The sequence below is a fragment of the Schistocerca gregaria genome, chromosome 3 (assembly GCF_023897955.1).
Source record: "Schistocerca gregaria isolate iqSchGreg1 chromosome 3, iqSchGreg1.2, whole genome shotgun sequence".
Classification (NCBI taxonomy): domain Eukaryota; kingdom Metazoa; phylum Arthropoda; class Insecta; order Orthoptera; family Acrididae; genus Schistocerca; species Schistocerca gregaria.
The window spans coordinates 619,549,356-619,560,021 of NC_064922.1; the positions used below are offsets into that span (position 1 = coordinate 619,549,356).

The 10,666-nt window shown below is 36.3% G+C and overlaps 1 protein-coding gene and 1 long non-coding RNA gene across 3 annotated transcripts in view; one reads left to right on the top strand and one right to left on the bottom strand.

The window, feature by feature from the left end:
- LOC126355205 (RING finger protein 145-like) overlaps positions 1-3,873 on the bottom strand; it is a 223,447-nt gene extending 219,574 nt beyond the window's left edge. The window contains exons 1-2 of one of the 2 annotated variants that reach the window (XM_050005440.1): positions 3,377-3,873; positions 3,116-3,294 (exon numbers count right to left, since the gene is read on the bottom strand). In XM_050005440.1, the coding sequence (XP_049861397.1) occupies positions 3,116-3,290 (175 nt within the window). In that variant the 5' untranslated portion in view covers positions 3,291-3,294; positions 3,377-3,873. Of the gene's footprint in view, positions 1-3,115 lie in introns of both variants that reach the window. The other variant, XR_007565474.1, reaches the window with a different exon arrangement.
- Positions 3,470-5,030, top strand: LOC126355209 (uncharacterized). The gene is made up of 3 exons (XR_007565475.1): positions 3,470-4,334; positions 4,472-4,510; positions 4,735-5,030. It is a non-coding gene; the product is annotated as an uncharacterized LOC126355209 (long non-coding RNA).
- The last annotated feature ends 5,636 nt before the right edge of the window (positions 5,031-10,666 follow it).

The window sequence follows — 10,666 nt, forward strand, 5'->3', positions numbered from 1 at the left end:
ATCAGCTTTGTTTGCAATACATAGAGCAGCCATACCTGTGACCAGATTTTTCTGTTTAGGATATTGCATTCCTTCTGGCTTTGACTGCAAAGGTACTCCCAATTACAGAAAATGCTTTATGAATTATTCTGTGTTTATGTCATTTATATAGATGAGTAAGATAAATTCAAACAATGGAATATACAGGATGGAATAACAACAATATTATGAAAAGGACAGATTGCTACTCTCCGCATGGAGGACGTCCGAGTTGAGTTGCAGGCAAGCACCACAGAAAAAGGTCTTTTAGGCGAAAGCAAAAATGTTATGCCTGTCTGCAACTCAGTGTCTCCTCTACAAGGTAAGTAGCAATTTACCCTTTTCATAATATTGTCGATGAGTAAGGTAAGTTTTGTGTTGACATGTGTTGCCAATTTTTAAGAATATATTGTTCTCACAATACAATACAATACAATAAGTACATCTAGCTCAAAAAGTGTCTGGCCGTGTGCAGTTGTCAGTAAAAAAAGGTAAATACATCAATATCATTGTTTAAGGAGTGGGTGTTCCAAACCTAAGCATATACGTAAGAAGCATGTTATAAAAAGGAGTTGATGCACAACTCTCACAGTGCAGGTGAGCTCTGTGGTTTCTCTTTTATCTAGCAATTTGATGTCTTGCAGGGCTTGCTTAGGACAATGTAAATATTTATACACACATGCAGCTATGTAGTGAATTCATCACATTGGGCCACTTACATATCATGAATGAAATTATGCAATAAACCACTGGTTCTACATATAGAATAAAAATGTATGTAAATTGGCGAGTTTCGGCATATTTGGAAATTTATAATTGAAAACTGAATAAGGTATGACTATTTTTTTCACAAAACTATTCTTAGCAGTCTTAGAAGAATTCTTCAGAGACCTGAACTGGGGATTGGAAGAAGTACTGTGTGTTGCCCATCATCTTTTTTGCTTGTGGGTTTGTACTAGCCCATAAACTGCAAAAATTAATGGTGGAACTTAACATAGGAAGTTTGAAAGTGTGCCTGAAAAGAAATTTATAATTGTACTATAACTAAAATGTGGAAAGGCAGGGGTAAATATTAACACAAGCAGCTAATTATATATATATATTTTCCAAGACTTACCAAGCGGGAAAGTGCCGGCAGACAGGCACAATGAACAAAACACACAAACACAACACACACAGAATTACTAGCTTTCGCAACCGATGGTTGCTTCTTCAGGAAAGAGGGAGGGAGAGGGAAAGATGAAAGGATGTGGGTTTTAAAGGAGAGGGTAAGGAGTCATTCCAATCCCGGGAGCGGAAAGACTTCCCTGAGGGGGAAAAAAGGACAGGTGTACGCTCGCGCACACACACACATATCCATCCGCACATACACAGACCAGGCAAAGAGTCTTTGTTTTTAATATATGTTTCCCATGTGGAAGTTTCTTTTATATATATATATATATATATTTCCAGTGGTGGAAGACAATGTTGGTATGACTAATCAAAGAAACAGTGACCTGGAGAGCCTTTAGTTTTTAATACTAAGATTCAAATATGTCTGAAATAGAAAGTTTACAATCTGTATGTGTTATCAGTTTTGTGAGTATGAAACCCATATGAAAACTGATGGTAGTATACTGAGCAATGATGAGGTTCACTGGTAAGTGAAAGAAAACAAACAAATTGATATTTTGACAGTTCAAAGTTTTCAAATTGCAGTATGCTTAGGAAAAACATTGATTAATAGGCAACTAACAGATCCATACAGAATAGCCAAACAGGTACAATGGTTGGTTGTACCTGGTTAAAAGGAATACAATTTAGACTAAAACCACTATGTTTTACCAAGGAGTAAAGCTATATAACAAAACCAAAAAGAGTTCAAAACATAGCTTAATGGAACGGCATAAATTTAAAATATGTCTGAAAGTATAGTTACAAAAAAATAGTTTTTGCCCTTCTGAAGAGTGCATGTAATAAAAATGATTACAAATAAATATTCAGCTGAGCAATAACAAAGTAGCCACAGCTAGTTTACTTGATGTTGACACAAAACACACTACACATCTAGCTTGAAAATCATTCCATACAATATAAAAACCAAGCTGTATAATTTCTCTTGTTTGAATGAGGTTCTTTCTGATTCTTTAATCTTGCCTTTTGTAATTCAGCAACATATAGCATATGTATGTACCTATATTCTGAGTTTCCTATATGAATGCTTTTTTTACCCATTACTCTTACCATATGTACCTCTGTATGGATGTCATAATTATACAAATGCACTATTTATACAAAGAAATTTGTCTATGGATCAATGAATAAAAATAAATAAGCAATAGATGGGTGTAGGTGGCAAATATAGCCATGCAAATCAGCAAGGGAGGTTTTGCTGAAAACTAAGAGGGAAGGAATAACTGAAGAGGACTAGTGGATGGTGGGTAGGTGACTACAGAAAACATTCAGACTCAAAATAGATACATGTCACTAAAGACTAGCCTATAACGCACATGAACATCTAGAGGAAGCCTTTATCAGACATGGAAAATGACTGATGACCACGACAACTCAGTAATATTTGAGGCAACAGATCATCTAATAGAAAATGAGCTTTATTATTAGGCCCTAATTATGAAAGCTTGAATTTCTGATACAAACTCTGTACCAGAATTCTCAGCACTTGCACAGTGGCAAAATTGTAATGCTAATGAACAGCAACTCATGGATTTTTCACTAGTCCTCGACTCGCTTTATACCCCTGTGGGTCCTTGGTATTGATGGATAGCACCAGTGTTTGTAGCTTGTGCAGTTTTCAATGATTTTGATTCACACAGCATTTCCCTGACAGATTACTTGCACTGCCCACGTCAAAAGGGCTTTATACACATTTTTAAGTCTTCAAAATATGCGAGACGTAAATGACGCAAATTTGCAGTGTCAACACGGTAGGTTCATGGCTTTTATGTTGCACAAGAAATGTTCAAGATGTGAAATGAAAACATTGTGGTCAATTATAGGGTTACATATGGTAATACTGGTGCCCACTCCAACAGTTTTAGGCATGCTTATATTCATCTGGAATAGTTGTATATTCTCAAAAATAAGGAATGCTTACTCAAAATATGAGCGGCCTTTGGGATTGCCACGATGAAAGTCTGCTCTGCATCTTCAGTATCCTGCGTCATCTGGTAATATGAGTCCAACAGAAACAATCCTGGCAAACGCAGTATTATGCATATTGCTATCTCCACTTGCTCGTCTTGAATCATATTTCTCAGACGTAGCATCATCCCGCTGGAATATTAAGCAGCTGTTTATTTACTTGTAGAACTTCCACCGGTTAATACCGACATATGAAGTCCAGTTTATAATTCACCTTCGAGATAATTTGCGATTGCAAATGTGTAATAATTACTTTATAGAAGGCTAGTTCGCATAATTTCAAAATGGAAATGTAATGCCGAAACGCAATACCGGCTGTCATTTACATCGAGCCAAGTGCTGGGTATCTCAGCCGTCTCTTTGCAACTGTTAACCTTGCATAACATATTACTTCAGTAATCACACATAAGAAATGCGCTAGCTCGGTAACTCATTTTAAATGGAAGCATGTGCTATTCAAACTACTGTAATTCCTAATCACATAACCTCCACACAAATAACACGCATTAGCCGTTAACACAGTAAACGTGCCAGTGTCTAACAAGTAGCCTCGATTTGTAGCATTAACGCGGTTTGTTGCTTCACAACTGATCAAATTCCATATTGACTCTATATTACAGCTGAATTCCTACTCAAATACAGTGTTATGCTCGCCATGCGCCTAGCATTTTTTTTTAGTGTTGTCAGTTTACTAATCTCTCTCTCTCTACTGGGACAGTCATTTGTTTAACTTCTGTTGATCAACCGGCATTGCCAAGGTTGCACATGCACTTTACGAACGCCGATCAACGCGTTTTCACCTTAGTTTGTTGCGTAGACCGTGTGTGTTGCGATGTATCATAGCGACTGACAGGAGGTATTTGACAGTCGTTTGCAAATGTGGACGATTTTTTAAAACCTTTCTTGTGGCTGGTACCCGTACAAAACTTGCTGCCAGTGACCTAATGTTAACTCAATAAATGTTTTAGGACGCTACGTCCTAAGTTTTCAGAAAACTCCCAGTAAAGAAGTAAATAAATATTTGCAAAAATACTTCATATGTGTTGTCTAGGAAATTTGGTGATTGTGAAGTGTTTTCCTGAAGAGATGTCGTATAATTAGTGATTCGTTGTTACAATTAACAGCCGTCTGTTTTAACTTCGATGATGGGTTGGATACAAAACTGCTCTCAGGTAAATATTTACCCTTTGCTTTACATTGCAGAATCTCAGTAGGATATAATCACTGTTACAGAATAAAACTGTTAGCAATACCGCAACAATGAACGCAAAACAGATATGACTGTTCGCATTGTTTTGCTACTTTTCAGGTTCCAGGGAATAACTGCTGTAAACAGATCATATTTAAGGTAAACCTTCAAGATGCCATCTGAATTTAACTAAGGTCTCTCCCAGCATGACAGGGGCAAGCATAGATGTAGCCCTTGACAGATTTAATGCTTTCGTAGTTAATAGCAACTTTAGACAAGTGCATTGCTTATGAAGAAATTGTATTAGCTGAGTGTTGCAGTTATAAACTTACTTGTGCTTCTTAGAATACATGTTTTATTGACATTTAACCTGCAAATTTTAGGTGCTTCATACATGAAGGAATCCTGAAATGACAGTATGCAGCATGATGTTAAAATGCATTTGGAATTTCGTCTCAAAGGTGATCCCTCCGTGGCTGTACTCAGACTTCTTCCTTTGTTCATTTGGTGGTTCTATTCACATGTCTAGTTCATATACTTGCAAAAGTAACACACTGTGTCTCACAATGAAAAGTGACAGATTTCTGAATGTCATTATCTTTTTATTCATTATAACATGCATAAATGAGGCAATGTTACTACTTGTTTTCATAACTTGAAATACATATATTTTGATGCACACAATTATTTAAGTACTGTTGAAATGATTTTTCTTCATCATATCTGACTCCCACTCCTTTTCCTATGTGCCATCCATTTTCTTATTCCTCGGTAAGTGTGGCTTATTAGGCTAAAGTTACATATTGCCCCCCCCCCCCCCCCCCTTGAAATCTTGGTTGTTGTAACAGATTGGCTTGTAACAGCTGGAGGTCTAGGTCAGGTTGTGGTAATAAATTGACCAGCAGCATATTGAAAGGTGCAAATGGAGTCCAGTATGTTACTTGTACTGGTTTAGTGCACTTGGCTTAAAGCCTCCTGCCATATCATTACTGTCAGATGTGCTACTACCATTACCATGTAATATGCTCATTATACTTTCATTTCTGCTCATTATAATTTCATTCTGCCTTTTTTGTGATCTTTATTTATTCCAGTTTCTTGCAATCAGCAGAAATGTTTATGCATCATAGTTTGCCATAATTAAAAGTGAAAATACATTTATTGCCATTGACAGTGAAGTGTGCAAACAAATCTGGACCATTTAATGTTGCAGTAATGTTGTTGTATTTCACATTGAGGCACACATCATACTCTAAGCAATTAGTCTGTGTCTTCAAACATGGAAAAGAGCAGCTGAATATACTGCTTTACTACCTAACTTAACTAGTGTTTGTAGCTCTTGTCTGTGAGAGATTTATTTGCTAATTTCAAGTAGTGTGGAAAGATATTAAGCTGTGCAGTGAAGATATAAAGAACGTTTTTTACATACCTTAATGATGTGATTCATTTAAAATAGACTGTGCTGTTGAAGGGACAATAAGTGGGTATATTTTTGTCACCTTTAAGTTGTGAGGCAGTACTCTGGACGTACAAAGATTCTGACAGAAACACATTTAGTCCTTTGAGATAGGCATTTCAACATAATATCTAATATTAAACAATGGTTATTACTTTGAAGAATAAGTGCCTTAAATGAAATGCTGTTTGACAGAAATAGTTGTAGTACATGGAGATCCCACATTATTTGTGTTCAGCATAATACCTGATATTAAACATTGGTTATTCCAAACACCATAATTAACATAATGCACTTTCAGTCATGATGATGCAGTTACGTGGGAAAGTATTAGGCCTATATACTTATTTCCATTGTTTTGTGGTGCACGTAGAGCAAGCAGGGTCACATTCAGTTAGAACCTATTAACATGAAGGGTTTAAGATATGAGCCATTGACATAGTCTTTTAAGTGTGATGTATGTTATATATATGGCATCTGGAATGTTTTTGTTGGTATTGCAGATGTTGATTGTATGTTTCATGTGTAATGTGTTAATTTCATAGATTTAGTGGACAGATGATCCATTGAGGAAACAGTGTTTCAAATTGGGCTGCATACTATGCCTACACAGGTTGTCTTTATTATGTTTTTATGAACTATAGGGTAATGTAGACTCTGGTGTAGGTTAAGTTGGAAGATTATTCTTTGGCTGCGAGGAGGAGAAGCCAACAAATATGTCATAAATCCCATTGCTGTACGGGCCTACATTGTGAATTCGATGGTTACAGTTGCATCTCTGATAAAAACCATTATTTTCTCATTGTAATCTGATACATAGATGTTTTTAACCTGGTTAATGTCATCAATAACAGGAACATTCCTGGCCAAAAGACCCGTATTTCCATGGAGGTCTCACTAGTTTTCTGATTTTATTTCGCTGATATTACATGATGTGAATGATGTCAGCTGTTGCTTTTTTCCCAAGGCTTGTATCTCTGCTATGTTAATGATAAGTATATTGGCATGGTATTGCATGATTAATTAATCCCAACATAAAATGTTTAGCAAGTAAGTAATCATTTCATTTAAAATATAGTTAGGCCTACATAGGCTAGTGGAAATCAGCTGTAGTTAATTTTTCAATATTGGCCTAGTTCCCCAGCTTGAAAAAGTATTGGGTCTATTAATTTAACAGTGTCAGTTATCTTAATTCATAATTATGGGTAGTACAATTTTTTTATGAACCATTCTTACACCATCAGTCTAATATGTTCAAGCCATATTGTACACATAAAAGGGTAAAGCTGTCATTACCCCAAAGGTTGACTTGACACCACTTTGCTTTACTGTCCTATTGGCAGTGGTTTGCCATTGCCTTCCTCCGATCTTTGAACAGATTTACCCACTCAGTCACAGGTAGATCCGCAGTTAAATATGGACTCCAAACCATCACATAGTTTACATTAACAAAAACTGCCAGAGTTGAAAGAAGTTATCCGTAAATTGAAAAAGCTTTGTCGGAACAGAATAAAAACTCGCTCCAAAACTTACAGTGTTGTGAGGAGTGAGAAAAAATTATTTCTATTTGTAACTGGTTGAAGGGAGTGGGGGGTCACTATTGCGGGACCTGTATGGTGTCTTTCCTTTCATAGGAACAGACACATGCATTCATATAAAAAAAATTATTTTGCTGATTGCTTATTAGTACAAGGTTATCACTCACATTCCTTTAGGGCCAAAATTATCCAGAGAGTTGATGGTCCTCAGTTGAGAAATAAATAATTGAAGTGGTACAAGGTTTTGAATGAGTAGTGTGTTGAGGCACATATTTATGAACTGATTGTCTTTAATTACAAATAATTCCCTGCTACATTAGTGGTGGTGGGACTTGAAGAACAGTACACAATTAATTATGATGTGCCCTGGGTATAGGACTGCAGTTCAAGATACATGATTGGTTGTTGGAGATGGAGTATCATTTGTTGCAAGAACTTGCAGACATACATTAAATGTATGGTGCAGCAGAATGTTGGGTGCAGAACACTGAAAGAATGTACAGAGAAAAGTTTAGCAACAGCCTAATTTATCATTACAAGCAGAAATTTTTGAGAAACTGAATTCATCAAGTGACACAACTGGCCAAGATTATTTACAAATAATTCTTTACACAAGAGACTATGCCAAAATAGGTTTAAATGGGAGAAAATTCATCAATAATCACCCATGAACTTGCATGTGAAATGCACACTTTGAAGAATACAAGGGAGAGTACTTCTAGAGCAGCATTCACACACATCATAAATAGTGTCAATAAAAAGCTAAATAATCATTTCTGACCAGTAGTTCCTTGTCACAAAAATAAGTTGTTCTGGCTCTTCTTGCCATATTCATAAGTTTGTCTTTAAAAGTTGGAGAAACCCTAAATGAAAAGAACTGATCATAACCTCACATTGCCCAGTGATGGGACAGCAACTAGCTGTGACCTTTCCAATGGAACCATCCTTGGCTTTATCTTGGATGATTTAACTGTGCATAATGCGAATCTGAATGATTCTGTAGTGATTTGAAACACGCTCCCTTTGAATATGAGTCCTTAATGCTGTGCTGCCTTATTCCATTGTTTTTCCCATGTGATAGCAAGCATGTTTATCATACCTGCACCTAATGACTAAGTAATTTACAGCATGAACAAATTAAACTCATATTTACATTGTAAAATTTTTCTTTCTTCATTTATACATACAACTGTCCCCCAACCCCACATTGGCTAGAAATGTGCTAGTCTTCCATTATCAGACTTACCTTGCTCAGTAGCAGCTTTTAAGATTGCTGCAACGACAACAGAAGTGAGCTGCAGACATACTCTTGTGTGGAGTACAGTCACTATCAGTATTTAAATACACTCCCCAGGTTTCACAAGTCTTACTTGCAGGTATGAGTTTGTTTCACTTATTCAACATGTGGAGTGCCTGTGGCAGTTCCACCTGCTAGTTTGTTGTCCTCTGTGTCGTCGTACTACATTGCTCCACTGGCTGAAAAATGGGTTGTGGATTCAGACACTGACTACTGTAAATTATGTAGCTGACAGGTGCACAGTTGTGTTTCACAGTACTTTAATTTCACTGTTCACAACTTCCCAATAATACAAAGTTATATGGTCAGTCCACTATTGCTTAAACTTTCCATAAGCCTCATTAATAGTTTGTAGGCATAACTCCACATACTGCTACAATAGTTTGATGTTGAACAGCTATGAGCAGTAAAACCTATCCACAAAGTTCACAGTTCTTGAAGAATAAACAGGTATTTTTGGAGCAGACAATGTCACTGTCATTGTTTTTACGTAAGGCCTATTGGTGTAACACTTATTTCACTGTTAAGTTGATCACTGTTATCGTTCTAACCAACACAGGTTCCTCATTTGAAAATCGTCCTTGGACTGACTGTCTCGTGACCAAAAATCGGGCCCTTATATATCATCACAGTAATAGGTGCTGAAACTACTCATTGTTCAAAGCTAAATTTACAGAAATTACAATTAAAACTTAACTCATTACATTAACTGAATACATCAAAACATTGGCTATTTGAACAGTTTCTTCTACTACAAGGGTTAATACGAATTATTTGTTTAAATGATGAAATTAATATATATGATTACGTAAACAATACTTTTGACAAAACAGTTAACTACTTTGGAATTAATGAAGGACTGGTTTTGCTAACACATTTCCAACTAGAGTCAAATAAGTAGTTTAAGAATACTATCATTTAGTCTTCCAAATGCTTCCAATTATTACAGAATTTATACTTGTTTATATCTCAACAGTAGAATTTAAGTTACAAAACAATCACCGATTTCATCCTATAATAAATGATATTAACTGGGAATAGTCAAAAATAAATTAGAAAATCAATTACATACTTAAAACAGTACAGAATCAGGTCTGGTGTTATGTTCTTTAAAACTAAGGGCCAATCTTTCTCTTTTATGAAAATACAGATTATATTCATGTACGTTAATGGTAATTAGTTAAAATCGAAATAACAAATGTAAGGAGGCAAATGACAAAACAAGAGGGGAATTAAAATTATCCCAGCTTGCTTCATCACTTGCCCTACAGTGATTTTGTGTGTGTGTGTGTGTGTGTGTGTGTGTGTGTGTGTGTGTGTGTGTGTGTGTGTGTAGGGGGCGAGGGGGTGGGGGTTCCTCAAAGCTGACTCTAATCATTAACACACACATGTATTTGGGAGGTACTGTCATTATTCATAACTATGATGTGATGCATGTAGAGCTCTTTACTTTGGAGAAATGACTGGACATGTGCACACAGGGAAGCAATGAAAGTGCAGATGGTGCTTATTTATTGACTGCTGTGATAGTAACTAGATACCCACCAGTTGAGTATTTTGTAAATTGTTACACATTCAAGACAGACACAAGTGTGTCCAGTTGTGAAACCAAGGAGGGTGCATGAGCAGTTCCCCAAACTAAGATTGATTACAGCAACACATCCTCTCTGCTACCACATGTTGGCTCAGTATTTGACACCAGCTGTGCAGTATGAGAGGTAGGCATGGATTTTCCTGAAGACTGTTTTAAGTAGCTTGTCAGCAGCCATATATTCTAGTTATGATCTTCACAGGTTGTTGCATTATTGCTGATCCAAAAAAGGCCAACCCTGCAATAGTCCATTGGTTGTGACAGCAGATTTGTCAGATTAAAGTGACTTCATATGAACAGACTATTCTGCATAATGTGCCATTAAGTTCCACTATAATGTTCAACTCACTTCTACAGGATCACTCAGAATTCTTATTACACAGTTATAGGTGCTTTAGAGGAGAATCAGGGTGACAATATTTGGTAATAAACC